The sequence below is a fragment of the Myripristis murdjan genome, chromosome 1 (assembly GCF_902150065.1).
Source record: "Myripristis murdjan chromosome 1, fMyrMur1.1, whole genome shotgun sequence".
Taxonomy (NCBI): domain Eukaryota; kingdom Metazoa; phylum Chordata; class Actinopteri; order Holocentriformes; family Holocentridae; genus Myripristis; species Myripristis murdjan.
The window spans coordinates 26611436-26637464 of record NC_043980.1 but is presented as its reverse complement, the minus strand read 5'-3'; the positions used below and the strand labels follow the sequence as shown (position 1 = coordinate 26637464).

The window sequence follows — 26029 nt, the reverse complement described above, 5'->3', positions numbered from 1 at the left end:
AAGCCTGAACCGATCTAAATCCTGAGAGACACACAGCAGTGATAAATATGAGAAAGAGGAGAAGAGATTTAAAATAAAAGGATTTTTTACACTTATGAGCACAAGACAACTTCTGTATGTTCTGTTACTCAGCAGACCTTGTACATGCTAGTGTGACAGACTGCTAGATAGAACAAGACCTTTTGGTCATCTAGCCAGACTTTGCCTCCCATCATAACCTATTCAATATACCATGACCCATCACATATAATACTTGGAGTAAATACAAATTTCAAATACATTTCTTACATGTTTCATGTGTCCACGATACATGCGTTCACGTGTAAACATAGACTCAGCCGATTAGAGGCTTTGGATTCATGGGAGTCAGATAGTACAGAATATACACACACACGCGCACGCGCGCGCGCGCGCACACACACACACACACACTCACTCAGTTTTTCACTGACAATCTCTAACTCTCTCTCTCTCTCTCTCTCTCACACACACACACACACACACACACACACACCTGAGATGCCTTAATATTGAGCCAGATTGTTCAACAATACTATAGCTTCGGTTTCCTTTCAAGTGAGAACCATAGTTTATTTATAATAGTGTGCTATTGATTGCGGCAGTAAATCTGTCTTCTGGCAGTGTTGAATAAGACAGTGGTTTTCCCCTCTGAGGTTCAACCATGTTGCTTTGACATATCAAAATGTTCCCATCCAGCATTCGGATGGAGAGGATGGAGAGAATATTGGGATTCAGCTAAAGCTACTGTGTAAAAGAAAATTTTAAGAAAAACTAGATGAGGGTGATAGTGTACTTCACAGGTAAATATATACTGTGTAAATTGTATTAATGATGACATCTTGAATTTACTAAACCTATTCAACATTAAACTATCAGAATTCAATAATTATACTTTATGATGAGAACTGTGTAAAGCCTGCAAAAGTGGAAGCACTCAGGTGGAGTCTTCAAGACTCAAACCATGAATATCTGTATACCCATTATTAAAATTAAAAATGTCACTCTACTGTCATGCTTGATTTGAAAATCACACAGTAAATCACAGACTGCGGCAACCATTACTAAACCATATAGCTTAATAGATAGCACTCATTTATAATCACAACAATAATAATAATTATGATAATTATGATACTATCTAGCGCTCTGTGCCGAAAGAGAAAATGAATGCCGTTGCAACTTCATATGTTGGCTCTTAAACATAATAAAACCAAAATAACACAAATGTTGATGGTAATACCTGAAATAAAGTACTACAAGTAATTATGAGTATAGTCATCTAACTGTAAACATATCTTACTTCACAACAAGATACTGCCCTCAATTTATCTCCAGGACATTGAATGCGGAGGTGCACCACACAGTGAGGAATTTCTTAGAATACTGATTTAATCCCTGACTATCACAACTCAAACAAAATGGCAGTGGAAATAACTTGAAATTGGACTGAACCGAGAAAAGGGAAAAGGAAAACTCCACTTTAGCTCCTTGAATTTGCTAAAACACAGGAGCAGCTTCCTGTGAGGTCAGTGCTGATGTCATCTGGAGGTCTGGACCTGATTGGGCGGCTGGGCGTAGAGGTACCTCCAGATGGCGTAGTAGTGTATGGCTGCTCCCATGGCTACAAACAGGTGCCAAATGGCATGAGCGAACGGTACAATGCCATCACTTTTGAAGAAGACCATCCCGAGACAGTAGCAGGCCCCACCCACCAGCAGTTCACACAGCCCCGACTGCTCTGGCTGATGAAGGCAAAAAGCAGGAGTTTGTACTTTTCAAGTTTTAAAAACACAACAAGGCAATAAGTGTGCAAAAATAGAATAAGGGTGAAACTGGATGTGGGGACTCACCATTGAAAGGATGACCAAGGCAGGAAAGACCCCCATCACCGTGTAACAGATCAACTCCATGATCTTATACCTGGGACAGAGAGATAGATCGATAAGATGGATAAACAGATAGACAGAGAGACAGTCCAACGCTGAGGGACAGATAGAGACCAACACACAATGAGAAATCAGTTCACAATAGGGATGCATGATATTTGATTTTTTGTCGACATCCAATATGCCGATATTCTCTAACTCTTTTGGCTGATTGCCAATATTTATATGCACATATTTTTTCCGCCTAATTGCAGAGAACATCAAGTCTCTCCTGTAGTGAAATTAAGATATTATTATGCCTTACTGTGATGGGCCACTCACAGATTCAGACATAAAATACAATGTTTTTCAAAATGTACACTGGACCATCAAGCACTTAGGCATAATTACAATGTCAAGTGGCTTGTGCTAAAAAACATTAATGAAAAGTTGATCATAGTGAATTTCCATTATTGCAATAATTGTAAATCAGAATAATTGTCAATATAGTCACAACTGACCTGAAAAAGCTGTCTAGCTCACTGACATACAGTCAGTGAGCTAGACATACTATGATATTGTAGCGTGTTATAGAATCTGGATCTGTCCTTGTTTGGTTTTCACTACAAAGGATGTTCACTAAAAAAATGCATGTCCTATCTGTGATGCAATAAAAATATTTTTTCTTTCTAAACAAAATGTAAGGTAAAGTGATTCCAGTATGTTTTAATGCCCTTTTAATAGTTTTAAGTATATTTTGATGATTATATTGCAATATTGCAATGTTGTAATATAATCATCAATATTGAAATATTTTTGTCTTTTAATTGAAATTTTACAGTATATTTCATATTTACTGGTGCTCCTTAAGTAGTAAGTGACACCACTGAGGCAATGGACTGCAAAAATATCTGGGCAGCTGTCTTTATTAATTTATTTTTGTGAACATCCTCTGCATTGGCCTGTCTATGCAAGCAGTAGCTTAGTTAACTATCTGTCTGGTACAACACAATGCTTTCAGATGGCAGGTTCAACCTGTTCTTTTTTGATTTTGTCCAAAGGAGAGCTCCGAGGTTCTGTGTTATGACCTATATCATTTTCAATATATGTCAATAACCCTTGTGATAATTTGTCTAATGTTATGTATAATTTTTATGCAGACGATACAATTATTTATTTGCTGAGGCCCTTGACATTCTGCAGTCTGCATTTGATGTTGTTCAGTACTGTCTGTGACAACTTAACATGAAAAATGAATGCTGGCAAAACTAAATTTTCACTGTTGACAAATCTAGAGAGTTACTGCCTAATTGTCTAAGAACATTAACTTCTCCAGGAAAGAATTTCCATTAGTATCAAGTTAAAAGTAATTGGGTATTTTCATTGATCATCATTTGTCCATCTCATATTGCAAATCTTGTCTGCAAGCTCAAGGTGAAGTTAAGCTTAAATAAATCCTGCTTCTCATTTTGAGCTAGGAGATATCTGTCGGCAGCTTTCTTGGCTCTGTTAGAAAATGTTGATATGCTGTATTATGGATGTCTTTATCCAGTGTTTGGGCATACTACATACTTTATATAATTGTGCCTTACTATGTATCACGGGTTATAAATATCTTACACACCACTGCACCTTGTACGCAAAAGGGAAGTGGACATCTCTGGATTTACGCAGACGTATGCACTGGATTTCATTAACAAAACTCTCCATGGGTTGGTTCCCTCTTACATGTACATCTTATTAGATGCCAAGGCCATTATAGCTTGCATTCTCAAGATGTTCTGTTCCCTGTGTTTGCACAGAGCTGGGCAAAAAGGCTTTCAATTACGCGGCCCCCTTGACTTGGAACACCTTACAGAATGATTTCAACTCTTAAGAATTGATCTTGCATGATGAATTGGCCTCAATCTTAAAGGACCTGGAATGTAACCTGATGGCAATTGTTTTTGCAGATCATTTATTTGATCCTTCAATTACGTAATCCCCTATATACCTAGTAACTGATGTTCTACTGTGAGAAAATGTTCGATATTTTTATCTTGTCTTTGTAACTGTATGCCTTTTTATGCTGCTCGCTTGGCCAGGTCTCTCTTGTAAAAGAGATTTTAATCTCAATGCGACTTTCACCTGGTTAAATACAGGTTAATGTAATGTAATGATATATGATGTGTGTGTGTGTGTGTGTGTGTGTGCATGTGTGTGAACTGACCTCTCATGGAAGAAGAAGACGTAGGTGGTTCCAACAGAAGCCATGACCCACACTAACCAGCGCATATGGCATGCCCAGGGACCAAGCTCCCGCAGGTTCAGCCTGTTGTGCACACAAGCATGAACAGTAAAAAATGACTAAAACTATGCATATGCTGCCTTCATATGCAGACAGACAGACACACAGGTACATCACAGGCTAGTTTGCTTACCAAGGGGCGTAGGAGGCAGCAATGAAGAAATAGATCACCATTCTATCACACATGTGGAAACAGTGCTCCACAGATCTGAGGGGACAAACAAAACAACCTCATCACAGCCTAGTGATAATGTATTTACATGTTTAATCAATGTAAGTACGTAAGCAGATAAAGCTTTATTTGTACAGCACTTTTTAAAACACACAGTTGCAAAGTGCCTCACAAATGTGGGAAGATAAAATGCACAGAAAAACCAATACAATAGAAAAGATATACATATATATATATACATATACATACATACGTATTGAGACATGCACACATATGCATACATATGTACATACACAGATACACACTCATCTACACAAATGTACTGTATTATTAACCAGCAATCACAAAACTGGGGCTTTTCTGGGAATACAATTTGTTTTGTTTGTGAATGTGTGTATGGGTGTGAGAGAGAAGAGACAGTGTGGGAAAATAACCCAAATAACTTGCAAAAATTTGCTCAGTCTCTTCAGTAAGAGGTAGCCTGGCCATGTGGCAGAGACAAGGCTTTTTGTGTCCTTTTATGTCTTTTCACCATGCTGTGCATCTGTAATATTAGAATCCAAATTGTAATTTAATGAAGCAGGTGCAAATAAAACATTTACAACATGTGTGCGTGTGTGTATGTGTTTGCATGTGTGTACCGTAGGTGGCTCTTCTTCCAGGCCACAGTGTGGAACAGGGTTGAGATGATGAACAGTGAGCTGAGCCCCGCCCCATAGACCCAGGCTGACACACGCTCCCATTGGTCCTCTGACTGGAAGTGCAGCACCGAGCTGCCCAATAGACTGGGGATTATCCACAGCTAAATTCATCAAATGAATGAAACATGAGACAAAGATTGAGAGATAAGCAGAATGAAACTGTATGCATGCAGTTGTAGGAAACACAGTGGTGACAAGACAGTGTCAGTGTCTGTGTGTGTTATATAATGCTGCTGGATTTCTCCTGTGTTCTCGTTCACCAACCGCAGATAAAACCTTGTTAATAATTAAACTACTTTGTGTGTGCGTGTGTGTTCATCTGTGTGTCATAATGATCACTTTCTACGGAACTGATGTGCAGTAATCGTTCCACTCAGACTGTATGACGGTGTGTGTGTGTGTGTGTGTGTGTACTAACCGCATGCGTGGCACAGTTGGCAGCATGCTCATACTCTGTGGGTTGGTATCTCTTGTTAGGAGGAACACGGTTGTTCATAAACCTGGAATTATCACACATCAATGCGTATAATTTTTGTCTGCGATGCCACTTACACATTCTGAATAAAAATGAGATTTTGCTAATATTGCCACGGCTAGCCTACTGAAATTGTTGATTTAGACAGATGAAAGTTCATGAAATTTCAAATCAACACAGCATTTCATAGTTATCTTACTAATTTCTGATTAAAAAAAAAAAAAAAAAAAAAACGAATTGCCATTTTTTTGTGCTCTCTGTGTCCTGAAAAGTCTGTAATATCTGTATCCAATGGTTTGTGGATGGCACTTATAGAAAGAGTTCCCCCCACCCCATCCTTTTGCTTAGCAACGCTCAAACCAAGCCAGATCACCCTTCAACTTGTTGCCATGACTGCTGTTGCCTGGAAACAGTGGGTAACCATGGACTGACTGAACAGAGGTTTGTCTTCATCTCTTTCATAAACATTTCACACATATAGATACAGATGTCTGCATACTCGCATACAACCATGTACATAAACTGAGCTCCCATTTGAATCTGAGCTTGAAGGAATTCTTCCAAACAGGGATACACACACACACAAACCCAAATAAACACAGTTCAGCTGAGGAAGGAGCACTCCATCAGTGATGTCACTGTTGTCATGGAAACCCCTGTGCAGGGGATTGTCTTTTTTCATACAAGAAAACTCCTTTTTTTTCTTTCATCTCTCTTCACCATCTTCTCCATCCTTCTCTCCTCAGCCCTTCCCATATCTGCCCTCTGCTTCTGATGAATTAAATTAACATGTATCAGAGGGAAAGGCAACTGGACAGACAGGAAAAAACAGATCCATGAATACACATGGACACACACACGCACACGTGCACATGCCCACATACACACAGACACTCACAAACCACAACCGCTCCCTATTTTTCTGCTGCATCTTGCAGAGCCAGAGACCCAGATAGAATGATGTCTCTCTCTCTCTCTCTCCCTCTCTCTTTCTCCCCCTCTCTCTCTAACACACACACACACACACACACAAGCACAGATAGATAGATAGATAGATAGATAGATAGATAGATAGATAGATAGACAGATCAGCATTTGTAAATGTGAAAATATATCTCCTAAAATTAGAAACTAGTAAAGAGCAAGCACTGATCTGTTACATATTAGTAATATACAGTGTTGCTGCTCTGCTGAGCACAGGCCATTTTGTGGCCTAATACAGTGTGTATTGAACAGTAGTTTAAATATATCTGTGTAATAAAATGGACCCATAATTCCAAGATATCACTGTGGGTGCTCTAAGAAACATATTTTTATTGAGTCTCTATGGGGCTCTGATTTTTTTTTTTTTTTTTTTTTAAAGCTACATTGCCATAAAACACAATATAATATGGGGTTTTTCCTGCCTACCTGTGAAGTCATGGGTTTATCAAAGTTATGAAATTATTTGGCAACCGTGCCCCTCCCTGTGGCGATACTGAGGCACAGGTAACAAATCCAAAGTGGTGGCGGGAGAAGGTACAAAATGCACCTCAGGTAATCATGGGAGAGGTCCAGACAAAAATGCCTCATCCTTTCTCTTTCTCCTCTTTCCTGTTCATGCTCCCATTCCTTGAGCAGCTGTATTTAGAGTGACACTCATTGAGTGCTATTAATACTGACTAACCCAGCCCAGAGCAACGTGGCGCAGAAACACACCGTCCTGTCCCAAATAAACGGCCTCTTCACCCTGTATCCAACCCTGGTTTCACACTGACTGACTCTCTCCCTGGTGTGTGTGCATGTGCGAGTGCCAGGCCCAGCAGGCTTGGCTGGGTCATTAATGACTTTATCAAGCTGGCTGATAATTAGCAGGCCAGAGGCCAGACAGACAGGCACACTAACTGGACAGGGAGGAGCACTGCTACGGCTATCTGAGTGTTGGAAACAGCCTTCTCTCTTTACCCTGGAAACTCGTCATATCTAAGACCAGGATGGAGAGAAGCAAGTGTCAACTTGACTTGTTTTTATTGGAGCATGAAACCTCAGTTAAATGAATGGTGAACATTGTTTAAATGTTTGACCAATGTGCACAGCAAATCCTGGAATTAGTGTAATTGTGCAGTCAGTGGGCAAAATGTGAATATAAACAAATGCAAGGTGAGCCCCACTGTGTCTGAAAAATTTAAATAAAAACACAATCAATAAATAAACAATAAACCACAATATTCACCAATACTGCAATTTCCAAATCATCCAAAACACAGTTACTATTTATCACTAAGGTAGATATTTAAGACAGTCTCCAAGAGGGCACTCTGTCGTTGAGAAATTGTTTTATACCTCACAGCAAAGCAGCTCAAAATTATAGACTTACTGAAAACACTGAGAAATTTAAATTATGGAAAAAAGCTGTATCTTTGTGTCGCAATTCATATCACACTCTCAGCCTTCAGCAAATAAAACTGCAGTATGATGTCTCCCCAATGTCCTACCGCCTAAATCCATAAAATGAGAAACAGTTTGAGCTCAGATTTTCCACATGATAAAATTTGACTGGCCAACAGACATATCTGGCCTTAAAAGGTCTCATGCAGGGCTACTCCGCTCCACTCAGCTCCCTTTTGACCTCATCCCGCTGTGAAACCCAAATAATACAACCCATAGGGCAGACTGAATGCAGGCCCCAAAACTCTGATGTGGAAATCCAAATATCTGTAAGTGACTTACAGATATTTGGCTCCATCCCAGGGCAAAGAAATGTACACAGAGAGAGAAGGATGAGGGGGGGGTAAGTAGCAGGTAGCCTGCAGCAGGCCTGTGTGTTGATGATGCTTGTCTAGCACATAAACACAGCTTAAACATGTTGTCATAAAATATAATACAAATGAAAATGTGTAGCTGTCAGCACTGGACACCCCATTACCAAACGCAAGCTACCCATCATCATCACCCCCCACCCCCATCATCATCATCATGATCATCATGATCATCAGACTGCAAGAGAGCAAACACTTACACTTGTATCTGCAGTCTAACATCACATATTATATTATCAGGAGAGAGAACGACATGAAATGACTTCACCTACCTTACAAGATTCATTTAAAGTGGAAATAAGCAACAGTTGACAGCGGACAGAAAGCAGGGCTGGAGCCTGAATTCCCCCCCTGAGTGCGAAGCGGATTACCGCGGCGATTTAATCAATTTGTCCCGTGAAATGAGCAATCTAACGGAGCGCGGTGAGCATCGCTGTTTCACCGTCCTCTCCTCATCTCAAGGAGCACCAGGCGGCAGATGTATCTCGACCCAGCCGCTTCCAGAGGATCCAGTCCGGAAGTGTGGGCGTCGTACAGGGTCTCTGAGGAGCCAGCCGGCTTCCTGCACACCAATGTCTCCCTGCAGCTCCTGTCTGTCACCAGGCTTCAGCTCATAATGACGCGGCGAGGGGGGAGATAATTGACAGGTGAAGACTGCCACATCATTTTCAGAGGGACCGAGAGACAGCACAGAGATGTGTGCCTGTGTTTGTGCCTTTAGGTGTCGTTCTTCATTCTGCCTCTAGGTGGAGACGGAGTCATGGGGTTGGAAGCTGGCTGATGCTATAATTAATGTTATGATGATGGCCTTATGATCATGGCTCTGTGTGTAGCTAATTATTATGTCCAGCTAGAAAGGAGCTGGGGCAGGTCTGATTCAGCAGCAGCCGAGCAAAATTTCTCAAGTCGATGGAGACAAGTCATCAGTCCACTTTTTGAACCTTTCTGCAAAACAAATGAATTGGACGCCCCTTTCTCTCTCATTATTGGTGATGATGTTGTGAGGATGTGTGGCATGACGCCAGCATCTGCTGTGGAAATCAGGCTAATGGAGACATTTGAGACATGATACGCCTGAGCCACAAGCCCTGTTCCATTTAATCTGCTCAGCTCAACTCTTTACACCCCCTACATTCACAGATACAGTCTTCCTCTCTCTCTGTCTAACACCCGCCCCCACACACACTTACAATGAGCCGAGCACCTTGAGTACTGTAAAAGTAATCATTTATTAAATGCATATTATGACCAGCATAAGCATTTAACAGGTACTGCAGCCTTTCAACATGATTAATATAAAATACCTGCTTTTAGCATTCAGCTCTGAATAAGCTCTCTGTGATTATACAAGCCTAAGTCATCAACTAAGTACCATTTGCAGACTTAGGGTCACAATCAACCGCATGTGTACAGTATTTATTTGAGGCTGCTTGACAAACTCACCCAAGCAATTCAAAAGGATTTCAAATACTGTTGGACCCAAGTCTGGTCGTTTTACCAGTTATATAAAAAAAATATCTGATTTAAAAAAAAAAATGCCAAAAAGCTTTGCTTAATTATGGAGGCAGCTGTTTTCTTCATATCTCCAGAAGCGGTGCTGGGTAATGTAAACAACATCAGGTTCAGACTATCTTCAAATCCTTCATGGCAGACTCCAGAGTCTGAAAACAGAGGGAGGAATATTCAGTGTATACAAGGGTCTTCTTTCATGACAATAGGACATTTTAATCTTTCATCTCCAATGTGTGTGTGTGTGTGTGTGTGTGTGTGTGTGTGTGTGTGTGTGTGTGTGTGAGTGTGTGTGTGTGTGCACATGTTTGCGTGTATACTACCTTGACATCCCAGATGACCATTCCTCCATCCATGCCGGTGGTGCAGAACTTGGCACAGTTGCTCCGTCCTCCATCCAGTACTGAGATTTGGCTGATATGGTGTTTATGAAGGGTTAGGGTTAGGGTTAGTCAAACTCAAAGAAATAGGGATAGTGCTACCTCTTAAATTAAATATCCTCTCACTTTATTTACCCTCAATACTAACTTTCTTCTATATATGTAAATATTTTGTATTTTCTATGATTCATGTTTTATTATGACATATATTTTGTATTTTAACAATCTAAATGAGCCTGTTCATCTAAAAAAACAAACTATTTGTAATATCTGATGTATTGATTTTCAATGAAGCCACTGCATTTTATCTCTTAGAAACACTGGAGTAATTGGATTGCTACGCACTGGATCAGGCTGCTACGTTTTGACTAAATATTATACTTCTAAGTGAAAAATGGAGCAAAGCATTTAGTTTGCTTAAATTTTTAATATCAACACATTTTTAGGGGAGTAAACATAGGAAGAGATGTTGACACAAAAATGTATGAAACCTACTGAGCCAAAAAGAGATGTACATGCCCCCTGGACAGAATTGTTGCCAAGATCTTAAAAGACGAGTAGCCAGAGCCAGATTTGCACATATGGTTACATATCAGTGCTACATGCCCGCATTTCTTCAACTCTCCTGGGACATAACAGTGCAATAACCCAAGAGCTGATGTCTTATTTAAAGGATTAACTGGGCCTCCATTAAGGCTTGGTTGACCTTATGTTTGAAAGGACAGTTTAGACAGAGTCTAAAGAGATTTAAGAGATTTATATTCCCTAATCAAATGGTGCCAGGGTGGCTCATTCGCACTCTCAGCTTCTGTCTGTTGTAACTGTGGTAATAAAGGGTTTTTAGACTTCCAATTCCTCTCATATCTATGCATAAACACATTCTGTATGCTCCCTACCTGATGCTGTTCTTATGCAGGGTGGTCAGGTCCTGGTCAGAGGTCTGGGTGGCTGAGGCCCGACGGTCTAAGTTCTGGAAACGTTCCCTGGCACTGATGCCCTTCTGGGCCGCCTGCTTAGGAACGTCCAGCTTGCCCCCAAATGCCACGCTGCCCTTGGCACTGTCATACACAAACAGCACCGGGTAACAGTCGTGGCCCTGCGGGAGCACAAAAACACATGAGCATCCAATCAGGCAGTCAGACAAACACAAAGTTTAAAAAACATCCCCGACAAATATGTAAATAAAAATGGCACAACATGCAGTTAACTGAATTATGAATTGTTGAGTGTATTGAGAGTGAATGCAGTGTGATTGTGTGCAAACTCACAGCTGCCACTATGCTGTTCTCAGTAATGAAGGTGACACACAGCAGAGGAAGCGTTTCAGAGCTCAGACTGCTGACCCTGCAGAAACCATGACAAAGGTCAGAACACAGACACATACACACAAACACAAACACACCCATCTTGCCCCGCCCTCTCTTACGAGCATGTCTTGCCTCCCTCTGCGACAGCTACAGTTGAATCGTGAGATGTCCAGGCCAGACGGTTTCCTGAGTGTGAAAAACACACACTGTGCACCCAGCCACCGCCTCCCGCTGCAGCTTGACTCGCCGGCCCTGTACCGGATCCTCCTGACTCAAACAGCATCTCCCCAAATGGCATTTTGCTGCCCCAAGGAGTCGGGCCAGGCTTCTCCTCCACCTCCTTTATGTAGGCTGAGAACACCCTGCAGGGAAAGAGAAGGGGTGAGGGTCTTTACCTGTTGTTCTGCGAGTGTGTATGCATATTTAGCATATTTAGATGCATTTATCTCTCTTAATACCTGCATTTGAAGTCACAGGAGCCAGCAGCCAACAGGACATTGTTGGGATGCCAGTCCAGACTGAGGATGGTGGAGCGGATCGGCTTCTTGATGTGTTTGCAGACCCACCTGTGGGCAGCAAACAGTGCATGCTAGAATCTGCTAGTACAGAGGCTTTCAAAGTGGGAGGCAACCCTCCCCAGGAGGGCCTCAAATAGTTTCAGGGGATGCTCAGAGAGTGAGAGGGTGAATTAGTTAGCAAGAGGAGACTAAGCTGTAGAAACAAATAAATAGCCTGAATATCAGCCATTTGGTTCAAAATAGATAGTTCAGAGATAGTTATGGGGAATTTCACTAGTTCTCTTATGTATTTGCTCACAGTTTTTGTATGTATTTGCTTGCAGTTTGAAATTATTTCAAACAGCAGTGTAAGGATGTTTGAATTCCCACATGTCTATGGGATCATGTGGCTGCTGTTTGCTTTCATAGACATTCAACACTTGACATAAGGTAAGAGTGGCATCGCCTTTTTATAAGCTTTGTCTGAAGGGAGGCCCACAGGCTCAGACTTTGAAATTCCTGTGTTAGGATATGGTTTACATGAACAAATGGAGCACATCAATGCATAATTTGTGTAAATTAAGAAATAGAAAAGGTGGGAAACTGTACAATGCATAGAAAACAAGAAATGTATTCACTATCGGCAGTGCTACAAATTACACAAATTAAATAGCTGCCTTTCTAAACCTGGTTTTGTGTCCATTATTTGCTTTTAAGTGCTTGGGATTTATAGCATTATTACTAGCAAATAATTTTCTCATTTTGTACATTATATGGTTTCTCACCTTTTCTATTTCTTTTCTATTTCTGCAGCCCAATTAAAATTGGGCTGCAGTGCAGTCTTTTCATATAGATACATATAAATTTCATATTTCATATAGATACATATAAACACAAATGTGTACTACAACTCAAAAACATGCAGCACACACAGATATACACTCTCAGTCCTCACCAGTCATTTTCTTGCTCAAAGTAGCAGATGGAAATGAGACGGGACCCACTGCCTACAGCAAACTTGTTCTCTCGTGGCGACCATTTCACACATCGCGCTGCCCGGTTGATCCTGAGGATGACCAGGGTGGGCTTCCACACCCCCTCTTTTTGGGTCCACACATAGGCGTTACGGTCCGCACCACATGTCACTATACGGTTACTCTCTGGAGCCCAGTCAATACCTGGTGGGGGGAAAACATGGTGGAGAGAAGTGGGGAAAAAAGTAAAGTGAGTAAGTCTCATGATCTGTGTGTGAATATGTGTGTAAGTATGTGTGTTTGTATGTATGTCTCACCTGTCACCTGCCCATTGTGTTCCTTAAGCTCATGGATCTTGGTCCATTTAGTCCCATCTTTTTTGTAGATGTGAACATCATGGTTGTTGGGACACAGGGCGATCTCTGGAGCACAAAAGCACACATAAACGTAATGCATCTCAACACAGAAAGCACAGCCCATCAATAAAATATACTGATGGGGAATTCAGCAATGTGGGACAATGGCTAGAGTGATTAATAAGACATGATTATGTCAGAGTGAGGAAAATAAAACTCTGAAAGCTGAACTGGGTTCATGTGAACAGGGAAAACTATTATGTATCTGCCTGCAGGCTGTACACAGACACATGGTATCTTTAAATAGATGATGTGCCAGTACTGTGACCTTACTTCTCATAATGTTGTAGCAAACCCTGCACATGTAGTCAGCAGATGAGTCAGAGGCAGCGTTTGTCTGTGGGAGCTTCAGTATGTGTTTTGTGTGTGTGTGTGTGTGTGTGTGTGTGTGCGCGCGTGTGTGTTTCGCTTGCAAGTGTGTGAAGGCTGTTTGATGACTGTGTAACAGCCGCCTGTTACATCCGCTTTGCCCAGAAACCAAGACGATGATCAAAACAGCCAAATATGGCCTTAGTTTCCGGGCGCTTGCGGAGCACAAGAGCCCCTCAGATAGGCTCAGAGGCACCACCCCTCACTCCAACAGGAAACAGGAAATACCTTCTCCCACCTGGGGGCCAATCACAAACATCCAACTATTACACCACTCTGTACTCAGGGGGAGACACTAGCGGAGGCGAGATGGTCCATGAAGCCGCTGATAAATACAATGTAGGTTTTAGAGCCGAGATGACTCCCATGTCACAGACACTCAACATTCCTAGTGTGAGATAGAGCCCTATACATCAAAAGTCAAGACTGACCAATCAGAGAAGGTGGTCACACTCACGGGTACGGTCTTTGTTCCAAGCATGGCAGCTAATTGGTTCCAGCAGGAAGCTATGGTACGCCATGGCCAATCAGGTGTTAGAAGCAGACGAGGAAGTGATGTGAGGAACCAGTCGCTGAGTACTGGGAGACTGCAGTTGAATCTAGAAAGCAGAAGTTGCAATATTCTCATTAAAGGGCAGAAGTAACATGAAAAAAAAGAAGAAGACAAACAACTAGACCAATAAGTCATGACAGACAGGACTGATGATTTATGCACTTTGGGAAGTAAAAGAATACATTTTTGACTCTCTAGGTACAGAAAAAAGTTAATGAAACACAGACTGGTGGAGGTATGAGAGGAATGATGCAGGTCAAGGGTAATACACACATCCCCAACACCCAAGACAAACACACTTAAAATTACAGTACACACCCAGAGGCTGAGGACAAACACATCCTCATCTCAGTCAGTTACAGTCACTTTACAAACACCAGCTCCTATATAAAGCTTAAATCAATGTTCACTTTGTACCGTTGTGTGTGTGTGTGTGTGTGTGTGTGTGTGTGTAGGCAGACGAACATGATGCACGCTTTCTGTTATTTTTAAAATTTATTGTACTAACAAAATGTGTGTGTGTATGTGTGTGTGTGTGTGAATGTGGGTGGGTGAGTGTGTGTTGCTGACATGCCTTAACACACTCAGTCAACTGTGTAAGATTTTTCTGGGCTACTTACCCTGAGGGCTAGACAGAGACGAGAGGATGAATAGCTGTGGAGGGAGATGGAGGGAGAGAGCAGGGTTGCAGATCAAATAAAGAAAAGGGTGTTCAGCTCGCGGACTCTGGCCAGTCAACGCGAACGCCAACGACAGAGTGAGCTCAGGAAGAGAGAGGGTGAAGTGAAGAGAGGGAGGAGAGAGGTCAGAGAGGGAAGTGGAGGAGGGTACAGTGAACTCAGAGAGAGACCAGGGAGGTTGACTGCAGCTCCAAGGGGAGAACGGCTCAAACTTATGTATAAAAATATGGAAAATACAGTCAAAGAAACGTATTTAAAATGTGAAAGAAACAGGGAACATACTTTTTTGTAAGAAGGGAAGGAGGAGATTAAAAGTTTTGCTTCAGTACAACTAGGAAGAGAGGGAGGAGCGAGAGCACAATACAATGTTCTGCAGCAAGGAGGAGGAGACAGAAACTGAGGGGGAGGCAAAAAAAAAAAAAAAAAAAAAGTTCCGCGAAGCATGAAAGACAAGCAAAAGGAGGGGGGAGGGGGGAATGGTCGCTTCAGCATAAAAGAGGAGCAAAGACAAGAAAGACCAAAAGAGGGGAGGGCAGAAAAGTCTGCTCTGCAAAATTGCGGAAGAAAGGGTGGGGTCAGGGGAGCAGAGTCTGAATGTGCATTCATTCTTTTTGCTACTTTCCATTCATTTTCTCTCTCACGTTTGGGTAATAATTTCCGTCTTCCAAGAGATGGAAGGCAACTAAACACTTTTACTCAAATACAGTTCTGAATGGCCCGTTTGGGAGAAAATTCATATTTGTCTGCACTACATTTCAGAAGGAAACACATTTATGTAGTGGCTGCAGTTACTAGTTACTTTGCAGAATAGTGTTTTACATGCACAACATAAGTTTAAACTACCCAACACCATTATTCTGGTTAATTCATAATTGGCCACTGTTACAATTTACAGCTGATACTTTTAATAAAATTTGAAAACATTTTGGTTATAAAGGACTGTTAGTTTTAATGGGAAAAAAATTACATATTGCTCCGCTGCTTAATAAAGCATCAACTTATTTTCCCATAATTTATTAAGTTCAAACTACCAATTCATTCGCAGAAATATCCCCTTGCCTCTCCACTGGACACTTAAACAAGGAATAGGAATTTTACCTGCCTGCTAGCTTTTGTCAGCTATTTTTTGTTCCAGGGTAATGCCTTTGCCCTAAATACTCACAGTTTCCAGCAGGGGAAGTCAGAGACTATAGAAGTGGTATTTAGTGAGTGCCAATGAGCTAGTTTAAGGCTTTAAAGCCAAACCTCATGCCTGCTTGTGCTTAGAAGATTGTGCTCCCCACAGACATCTATCTTTTCACTTAACCTCTCCAGATGGAGGTCAGAGCATGAGGTCGGCCGCAGAACAGCACATGTGGAGCTGGATGCTGTTAAATGTGTCCTGTGATAATCTGCAGTATACTGCATAGGGATTTAAAAAGACATTACTGTTAATTAATTTTCACTCAAGTTAAAAAGGACCATACCAGTGATTTTGAATGTTTGGCTCATTCACATTTTACCCACATTTTACACTGCAACGCAAGAGTACTAAAGATTTCACAACATATAATCAAGATATCTTGATAATCATATTTGATTTTTTGTTTAAGATACTCACCTTATAATGTTCTGCCTCTGTGGCTAACAAAGTCCTTGCTATTCATAAAGCAACAACTGATAGCTGGCTGTGTAAAGCAAACGTTTCTCCAGGGACACAGAGATCATTTCACTCTACCCAATTTCAAGTAATCAAAGCACAAGAATACTACTGCTTTAAGTTAAATGAATGCGGACAACTTCATTATAGTGATGGAATACTGGCGTGAGGAAAGTCTGAAGTCTCTTAAAGTCAATTTTTATGCTGAAGCGGAATGAACGGAAACCAAGAGCTGGATAATAGGTAGGAAAAATTATATCAGAGTTCTAAAATACAAAAGCTTGCTTTAGAGAAGATTAGAAGAAACATGAGGGATATATACTATGGAGATGCAGTACAAGGCTCCACATATAAAATCCATCGATGGTATAGTGCATTAAAAAAAGAACTGTTCTCCAATGGTGTAGTCCCTGCAAAGAATTTATCATCTTCTGTTCCACAGATGGTCCCTAACGCCACTAGCAATTATACAAGATAATCTAGAAACACTTCCTGTCTTACTTGTAATCACTATTCTATCTAAAAAAACAAAGATGTTTCAGCATGCTCAAGCAGAAATATGAACTGCAAAAAAAAAAACAAACAACTTGATAAACCTGATAATGAAATCTACACAATAAAGTTGATCTTAAGTACAGCACATACATTACCCACCCACTACCCCTTTCAGGGAGACAAACACACAGAAAGAGGACTGTTAAATGAGGTGTGTACTGTAAATGTACTTCATCTTTATTTCATGTCTAGTTCATGATCAGTTACATAGAAATCCTCCATCTTGTGTTGTTTTAGTGTAGTAGCTACAGAGCCTAGTGCTGGCCAGCCACGACTTCGCACAGAGTTTAGACAGCTGCATTCTCTCTCCACAATCAGATGCCGTACAGCTTTCCACAGCCAACCTACAACATGATCACAGAATATCAGGGAACGGTGTCCTAATCAAAACAATGACTTTATGTGCTGGAAATTATTAGGACCTCCTGGAAGAGCAACACCAAATGCCTTCTTTCTAAAATACTGATATTCATAGATCATGTTCAGGTTAACCTGAGGAGAAATACAGTCTGATTCCGGGCTAAAATGCACCTTTTAGTGTTCAATGTTTGGTACAGGAGGTTAGAGAACATAAAAACACACATTTCACGTCAGATTTAATACGTGTCAGAGGACTGTCCCACTTTGACCCCTGGTTAGCCTTCATTTAAAAACAAACAACAACAACAAAAAAAAAAATCAACAGTGATGTCACACGTCAGCTCAGAGAGTGTGTGTTTGTGTGTGTGTGTGTGTGTGTGTGTGTGTGTGTGTGTGTGTATGATAAAGTGTATGCACACGCGCACAAAAGTGTGTTATGGTCTGATCAGTGCTTCAGCAGACACTATTTAGGTGGTCAGTCATGTATGTTACTGGCTGCATCAGAGGAGCAGAGGAGGTGGGGCGGACAGGAGAGGGGCGAGGAGAGAGGTGAGGCGGCAGCGTCAGTTCATTCATTCACGATTCCTTCACATGATGCGGAGACCCTGGATCGAAGCTTCTAGACTCTGAGGAGGTAAAAACACACAAGTGCACAGGATATTTAGGAATAACCTGTGGAAACAAAGCATGAGAAGCTCAGAGTCTTCTTGTTTGTGTACATACCTTAAAGTCCCAAATGGTCATTGCCCCATCGATGCCTGTGGTGCAGAACTTGCGACAATCCCTTTTGTCTCCTTCATAGATAGACACTTGGCTGGGAAGAAGACACATATGTAAGATTTTGAGGGTGTTTACACCACCTCCATGCTACTGTGCCACTTTTAGAGAGGTCAAACACCAGAAATTTGGTAACTTATACAAATACCACTCAGCACTCTCTCTTTTACTGAAAAACTTTGTATAATCATTAGTAAGGGAACAGAGGCTTTAATTATCTGGGTTACATTAGGAAAAAAAACCCCACTGAACTACAGTTCAACACCGGCCTGCAGCCTTCAGGTGGCCCAACAAAAACTCATTTGAAATTAGAGGAAGTGTAAATATAGCACAATGGTATAATTATGTTCTGTTATTCTGATTCCTTTAAACATGGCTGCAACTTGTTTCAGTATTTCAACATAAAGGATAAACCTACATTACAAAACAAGTGTTTTCGATACTAACAACAGAGCTAAAAAAAACCCAAAACAATAGTTTCGTTTTCAAAATTTTGATATCGACTTGACACCTATTCTGGTGACATCCCTGGCTCAGTTCGCTTTCAACTTAATTACTTCACTCAGTGAATATTTTAAAATGACTGAATACTAAGTCCAGTCCTGCTGTGTGTCCTGGGAGTGTGTGACCTACGTGATGCTGTTCTGGTGCAGTGTGTCCAGGGCAGTGTTGCGGTCCTCAGTGGTGGCTCTCTTGTCCATATTCCTGAAGCGCTCCATGGCAGAGATGTTCCTCTGAATACTCTGCTTGGGCAGGTCGAGCTTTGACACAAATGTCAGTGTTCCACCATCGTCGCAGCGGAACAGCATGGGGCAACAGTCGTGGCCCTGGACACACACACGCACATTAAACAGATTTAAAATAGCATTGCTACCTAGAGACATCTATGCAAGCAAATCAGTCACTAGTTGTCGTTGTGTATATTTTCTTCTTACCGCTGCCACAACGCTGTTCTCTGAGACAAAGATGACACTGAGGAGGGGAAGAAACTCCGTCTTCAGCTGTGAGGGACTGAAGTTGCACAAACACACACACACACACACAAAGGAAAGATTAAGTTCCATTTTGACAGTTGTTTTTTGCTGTAATTAAAAAAGTAGACATTCTGTTTTTTCACTAAAGGATCAGGCAATTCATAAGTTGTATTTTTATGTTATGCTGTGTAGTTGCCAAAGGCTAACTGAATGAATTACACCAAGGACTAATGAGGTTAATTAATTTGTGAACTGCTGGTTTCAGCACTGACCAAGCTCAGTCCATGGATGCACACGTACCTAGTGGTCTTAGAGCTGTCCACCACAGTGACAGTGCTGTCATGGCTGACCCAGGCCAGGCGGTTACCAGAGGCTGAGAAAGAGACAGAGTGCACCCAACCCCCTCCACCTGACCAAACAAACAAAAGGAAATCTGGTTTAGCTGAAAAGGCAACTTTGTGTAAAATGGAAGATGTTCTTAAGAGCCACAAAAAAAAAAAAAAAAAGACAGATACAAACCTGCTCCTCCAAATTCTGCTAGCACAGCCCCAAATGGCATCTTGCTGCCCCAGGGAGTAGGGCCTGGCTTCTCTTCCACTTCCTTAATGTAGGCTGAGAACACCCTGCAGGCGGGAGGGGGAGTTGCAAAAGGCCAAAAAGCAGGAAACAGAAGAGGCTCAGTGGATGTTAGCATTTTTTCAGCTGTTAAATCTTCATCTGCTGTGCCCATAAAACAACAATAAAATACTGTGTGCTTGTGACTTTCACCTGCATTTAAAGTCACAGGAGCCAGCAGCCAGCAGGATGTTGTTGGGATGCCAGTCCAGGCTGAGGATGGTGGAGCGGATTGGCTTCTTGATGTGCTTACTCACCCACCTGATGCACATTAAAAGGCACATTTGTTTTTTTTAGATGCAGGATATGTAAAAACTTCAGCACTTTGGGGAAACTAATGCTTGGCTTGAAGTCCAAGTGTGGTATATCAAGTTTTGTCTTTACACCTAAATGCAAAATGTGTAAGCGTGGAACCAAAACAAAAGAAAAGATGGGGAGGCAGGGGGGGTTGGTGGGAGAGAAAGAGTAACATTACATAGATCCTCTTTGGAAAAAATGTAGCAACAAGCTAAGTGGAAAAGAGCAGATTCTGTATAAAGTCTCCTTGGGAGTTGTAGCTGTACCCCCAAGTAATAATTAAGTAATTATTAATGATTTTAATTTTCTAAGGACCATGAAAAGTAAGGCAGTAGGGGTGCAAAAAGACACACTAGCTGCTGCAATGTTGAGAAACACAGTTTTTGTGAAAAGTGAAAATATAGGCTACTGTATGTTTAGATGTAAAACTTGCTAGTAAAACCTACTTGTATTATTGTGTTTCTGAACGCATATATATTGATATACTTGCAAAATGCTTTCATTTCGTTAAGAATCCTGAGTCTCACCAGTCATTCTCAGACTCAAAGTAGCAGACAGAGATGAGTCGAGCCCCACTGCCAACTGCAAACTTGTTCTCCAGTGGAGACCACTTGACAAAGGTGGCAGCTCGGTTGATCCTGAGGATGACCAGGGTGGGCTTCCACACTCCCTCCTTCTGGGACCACACATAGGCATTACGGTCTGCTCCACATGTCACTATACGGTCACTTTTGGGAGCCCAGTCAATACCTTCAGTACAACAGAGAGACAATGACAAACCGTAAGGATTAAACTGAAGGAAGCAAAGAGGGAGAGTGTGTAATTATAATTGACTAAATCGATTATAACACGATAATTTATGAGTGACTACTGCTAAATTCAACAGGTTTTCATACGGCAGTGTCAGAAATATTTTATCTGTAAATTTCCAGATGTTCACAATAAGGTCACTTATATGTCTGGTGGCAAAAACAACTTGTTATCTTAAAGATAAATTACAGGAGCATTTGTTTTTAGAGGTCATGGCAACACTGGGGACGATTTACTATGTGGGCATTGATTCAAGTGGCTAAAAATACATATTATTGTAATTTCACAGGTAGACCAACTTAATACCTGTTATGTGGCCATTGTGCTCCTTCAGCTCATGAGTCTTCACCCACTGGTTTCCACTCTTCTTGTAGATATGAACTTCATGGTTGTTAGGGCTGATGGCAATCTCTGCAGAAAGGACACAATAGACGGGAGGTTAACACAATGGATTTAAAGATAACAATCAAGTCAGACCAGTGCCTGGTATGTGTCCAGCAGCAATTTTAAGTAGTTCTCTCCAGTTCTCAAAACCCAAGAATGAAAACTAGTGCACTGCTATTGTATGATGCTGAGATTATACTCCCAATAACGTAAAGTATGGACGCTATGGTGGCATGAAAGAAGAACAACACAATCTGTTAATTACTCAAGAAGTAAGAGCATTTGTAACGTTATTACACAGTGGCAGCAGCGTGCAATAGACTAATGATAACATTACACCCGGATAAAAAGTGAATATACTGGAGCCTTACGTGTCCTGTCACGGTTCCATGCGTGGCAGGTGATGGGCTCCAACAGAAACTGGTGTAGGGACATCTTGCCTGGGTGTGGTCCTTAAGTGAAACTCTGCTTAAGACACACAGAAAAAAAAACTAATTTCAGCGACTAGTCAAAATCTAACCAAACAACGGGACTGGTCCCAGTCTTTACTGGGACGTAACTTTACACAACTTGCACTTTGTCAACAACATCATTCAGCTTACTTTGCAGCTGGGCCAGCAGGTTAACTCAATTTTTACTGCGACCTGACCTCGGCTTAGAAACTGAAGTTGTTAGCTAACTTACATTAGCTTTGTGACATTATCTAAACCCTGAACACTTGTATGGCTGCTACAACTAGCTAGCCAACTTAAGCCGAATGGGCATTTACACCGGCAACCGCTACAAGCTAGCTAACAGAAGTGTTAAAGATTGTTATTGATTAGCGCTGACTGGCAATAATAATTAGCCGTTATGAGAGTCCCGTGCCATGACTTAGCCAACTGGGTTTACGTTAGGTTACAGTCAAGTCATACGGTTTGCAAGTAAATTTTACCACAAACAAGTGAACTAGCTGCATAGATAACGTTAACGGATGCTAGTTCGGCCTGGTAATCAAATTTGTCGTTTTGGGAGCAGTGGCCACTGACGTGTTACTATCCACATATCAACCGTAAGGCCTCGCTTCGTGGGATCCGACCGCGGGTTTTCCTTCGAGGAGATTCCTGAACTCCAAACGGTTACGTTAGCGACACATCCCGCTAGCCCGCATGCTAACCTACCTTGTCTGTCCGGGTCCTGCTTGTGAGCACTAGCCGGCAAGCTAAGTTACGTTAGCAAGGAAAGGTTAGATCAGGAATGGACTTGAATTCGCGGACTCTGGGCAGTCGACACGAATTCGTCCAGGAATGTAGAGGGAATGTCAAGACGGCCGGGCGGATGCGACCGCAAGCATTCGGCGAAAGCCGTCGGTAACTCGGCAGCGAAATCCGTGGATGCCTCGCTGACAGCTAGCTTAGCATCACGCTAGCTGCTTACATTCAATTGAATAACCTCGTTCACGTAGTAGTTTCACACACACCAACTACGACTGCGAAAGGGCGCCTCTAGCGGCTCAAATAGGAAATGTCCGAGATGGGCAGGTGTGCAGTTAGAAAACATCACCATCTAGTGTAGACTGGACAAAGCTCTCCTCAAATTTCTTCTGTTTTTTTTTTTAATTGGTGACTGGCAAACATGTTTCTAAAACTCTGGTTCACTACTTCTCCCAGTTGTGTACCAGACAGCCCCCTTTATAAAAGAGGATAGCACACAGCACACAGACTTGGTCAAACCCGTGTTAAATGTGCATCACCTCAGCTGTTAACTTGATTTAGGTTGCTGGTGGCGGGATGGGTTGAATAGTCCAAGGTGCGACTCCTGGGACTGGGTACAGAGTCCATCTCTAATCTTCACTGTCTGTTCAGATAGACCTACCTGCCCTACCTGTCATGTTTAATGGCAGATAGTTAAAAAATCACTATTGAAATGGCATAGCAGAATAACTGTGGACAATGCAGTTTTATGAGAATGTCATGTGCAATAAACTGTGAGGAGAATCATAATCAGAAATGGTTATTTCTTCTGGATGATTCAGTTGTCATCACTGTCATTAGGTAACATAAACAAAAAAACAAAACAAAAAACTTCCTTCCATAAATCTCAGGTATGAAGAATCTTTGGCAATTTTTGGCTTCTCTTTTTGTGAGGAGACCATGCTATTTTCACTGAGGGGTTGCCAGTTTTGCAGGTACTACTGCACTGGCAAGAGTAGCCATTACCACCTGCACTCTTCATGCTCTGCAAAGAAAGGATCATGAGCAGATAACTGTACAAGCTGACATCCTCTAACATATATTCTGTCCTCTAACATACATACAAAATATACATACTCTATAGCAGTTTGTTGATGATAATAATACACATTTCACTCTTTTAAAATCCATGTGAGGCAAAAAGGATTATAAGAGCACTCTCAAAATGACTTGCAAGGTATTCAGTTTATTTCAGTTGGAGTAGGTAAGAGGGATGTTTGGTTAAAGCTAAAAATTTTGTAGGGAAACGTTTCAGTCTCCTTTGATTTACTAGTTCTACCCTGTGGTTCTACCTTATTCTAAGGATGATCCACCTTTTGGCCTCTGGGTAATAAGATCTTTAACCAATCAGAGCAGATTCTAATTAGCATCTCTTGATCACACCTGGCAGGCCTACAGACTATTGCTGCTGCTCCCAAACATGAAAATAGACATCTATACTTACTTTTTTCTGTGGTAAATCGCCAAACCGGTGAAATGGAATCATTATCAAAACTGGATAAACCGTTTCCTACGCCTCCACCTTACTTCATTCCAGGTAAAACGGCATGAAGAGGAAGATTTCAGTTGCAAGTTTAAAAGTCACCACTCACTCACTGGTGTTTGAAAAATCCGTTTTTAAGGTGAAAAATGCAATGTGTTTGTATTTTCCAAGATGAAAATCGTGCAGAGCAAGATGTGAGGATCTACCATATTCACTCACCGTTCAGCCCTCCACCGCCACCACCTCCTGTTTTCTGTTCAGTCTCTCCTTCAGCTGCCAGCTCTGACAAAGCCCAGTCGCCTCTACCAGGTACACAGACACACAGATATCCTGCTACCATTTTGAGTCTGTAGAATAGTCCGAACGTCATGTGTTCTCTGCTTATGTTGTAGACTTTCCATTTTCCAATAATTAAGTAGTTGATAATAAGAGTTGATATTTCAGAGATAATTATTTGTTGTTGCCAAGTGTTTACTGTTATGTTTATTCTTAGAACGATATAGGTCTGCAGTGGCTGTTCAAATCTATCTAAAAGTGTTAACCTCCTCAACTCTGCTGCTGCTATAGGTGGTGCTTTGATCAAACCCACAGAACTTTATGTTAATTTCTTATCAAAGGTCAAAGTTGACAAAGGTACCATATGTCCTGCTGAATTATAGTGAAATGTGTATAAAATCATGCACAAGACATCTAGATGTGTTCTATTTGATGTAATGGTGCAGCCATAAAATCAATGGCATCTTTGAAGTGTGATGTAGCATCAATGATGTGTTGCAACCAGCAGACACAGAGTGTATTTATCATATTGTTGTACGTTATGGAAAATGGACTTGTGTAATGGGTGTGTACTGGGTTTTATGCCAAGACATACTGATTTTGTTGTGTACATGTGACGAGAAAAGAGACTTGAAACATAATTTACACCTTTAACTAATTTTTGGATGGTAATACAATATTAAATGCCAGCACAACCTCACTGTCAAAGGCATTTTAATCATATTAAGCAGGTAGATTATGTTACATTTTGAAAATAAAAGATCCCAACTTATCCTCCGTATTCTCCATTTTGTCCTCCTCTCCAGTGTCCTCTGTCTCTCTGTCGCCTCCCAGGCCCCGGTTTGTCAGCTATGAGATGGAGCTATGTCACTCTCCAGGTCTGACAACATGTCCTACCTGTCAGACTCAGGTCACCACTCAGGTCACCTACTGCGTGGGGACACATGCATGGCTCATCTGTCTGCTCTTTGTGCTGTGTGGGTGAGGAGAAATGCACACACACGTTCAAATACGCCCACGTGCATCTGCTTATTTACCTGTCTGTCACTTTCCAAAGATGGAGACTGACCAACATTTTCTGCCTCATTGTAGGTTGGTGCTTGGCTGTTGCCTGATCCCATTTTTTGTAAGATATTTCAAGGATGCCTATCACACTTGCCCTCGCTGTCGACAGGTCTTACACATACACAGGAAGACTTGCTGCTGATGAGCTCTCTCGCTCTCTTGCTCTCTCTCTCTCTCTCTCTCTCTCTCTCTCTCTCACTCACACACACACACACACACACACACACACACACACACGGAGGCTGAACCACCCACAGATTCATCTCATGTTCTCTTCTACTGAGCATAATTTTGACCTGCCTCCTATAAGAAAATATACACGCTAAATAGCTGTCTCCAATTCAGCCAGCATATATCACTCTTGAAATGCATTAGGAGATACTCGTATCATTCTCAGTTAGAATTTTTTAAAAAATAAGAGCTACATTTTAACCATGTTTTGTAAAAACCCAGCAGTATTAAATAAAAGTTTTCTGTAATAGCCTTGTTTCCACAGTTTGGCTTGATCAGTTGGATGAGTTTGGGTTTATGCACTTTGTGTTTAATTTGTTCCAAACA

At 41.5% G+C, this 26029-nt stretch overlaps 4 protein-coding genes across 4 annotated transcripts; 1 reads left to right on the top strand and 3 right to left on the bottom strand.

Moving 5' to 3' along the window:
• Positions 1-481: 481 nt before the first annotated feature.
• LOC115371270 (monocyte to macrophage differentiation factor 2-like) lies at positions 482-8909 on the bottom strand. The gene is made up of 7 exons (XM_030068553.1): positions 8592-8909; positions 5465-5546; positions 4987-5147; positions 4307-4381; positions 4096-4197; positions 1872-1941; positions 482-1763 (listed from the first exon to the last, which is right to left on the bottom strand). The coding sequence occupies exons 1-7, from the start codon at positions 8603-8605 to the stop codon at positions 1560-1562; spliced, it is 708 nt and encodes a 235-aa protein (XP_029924413.1). The 5' UTR covers positions 8606-8909; the 3' UTR covers positions 482-1559.
• A 924-nt stretch (positions 8910-9833) lies between these two features.
• Positions 9834-15119, bottom strand: arpc1b (actin related protein 2/3 complex, subunit 1B). The gene is made up of 10 exons (XM_030067815.1): positions 14945-15119; positions 14229-14370; positions 13304-13408; positions 12968-13190; positions 11974-12081; positions 11635-11877; positions 11477-11552; positions 11105-11304; positions 10152-10242; positions 9834-9980 (listed from the first exon to the last, which is right to left on the bottom strand). Exons 2-10 carry the CDS (start codon positions 14290-14292, stop codon positions 9942-9944), a joined length of 1149 nt encoding a protein of 382 aa, XP_029923675.1. The 5' UTR covers positions 14293-14370; positions 14945-15119; the 3' UTR covers positions 9834-9941.
• Positions 15120-17345: 2226 nt separating this feature from the next.
• Positions 17346-22896, bottom strand: arpc1a (actin related protein 2/3 complex, subunit 1A). Its single transcript, XM_030067986.1, has 11 exons — positions 22576-22896; positions 21787-21880; positions 21338-21442; positions 20749-20971; positions 20078-20185; positions 19829-19932; positions 19610-19718; positions 19271-19346; positions 18969-19162; positions 18282-18372; positions 17346-18184 (listed from the first exon to the last, which is right to left on the bottom strand). Exons 2-11 carry the CDS (start codon positions 21848-21850, stop codon positions 18146-18148), a joined length of 1113 nt encoding a protein of 370 aa, XP_029923846.1. The 5' UTR covers positions 21851-21880; positions 22576-22896; the 3' UTR covers positions 17346-18145.
• A 1111-nt stretch (positions 22897-24007) lies between these two features.
• Positions 24008-25952, top strand: LOC115371120 (lipopolysaccharide-induced tumor necrosis factor-alpha factor homolog). Its single transcript, XM_030068314.1, has 4 exons — positions 24008-24184; positions 24302-24439; positions 25213-25387; positions 25499-25952. Exons 1-4 carry the CDS (start codon positions 24124-24126, stop codon positions 25611-25613), a joined length of 489 nt encoding a protein of 162 aa, XP_029924174.1. The 5' UTR covers positions 24008-24123; the 3' UTR covers positions 25614-25952.
• The last annotated feature ends 77 nt before the right edge of the window (positions 25953-26029 follow it).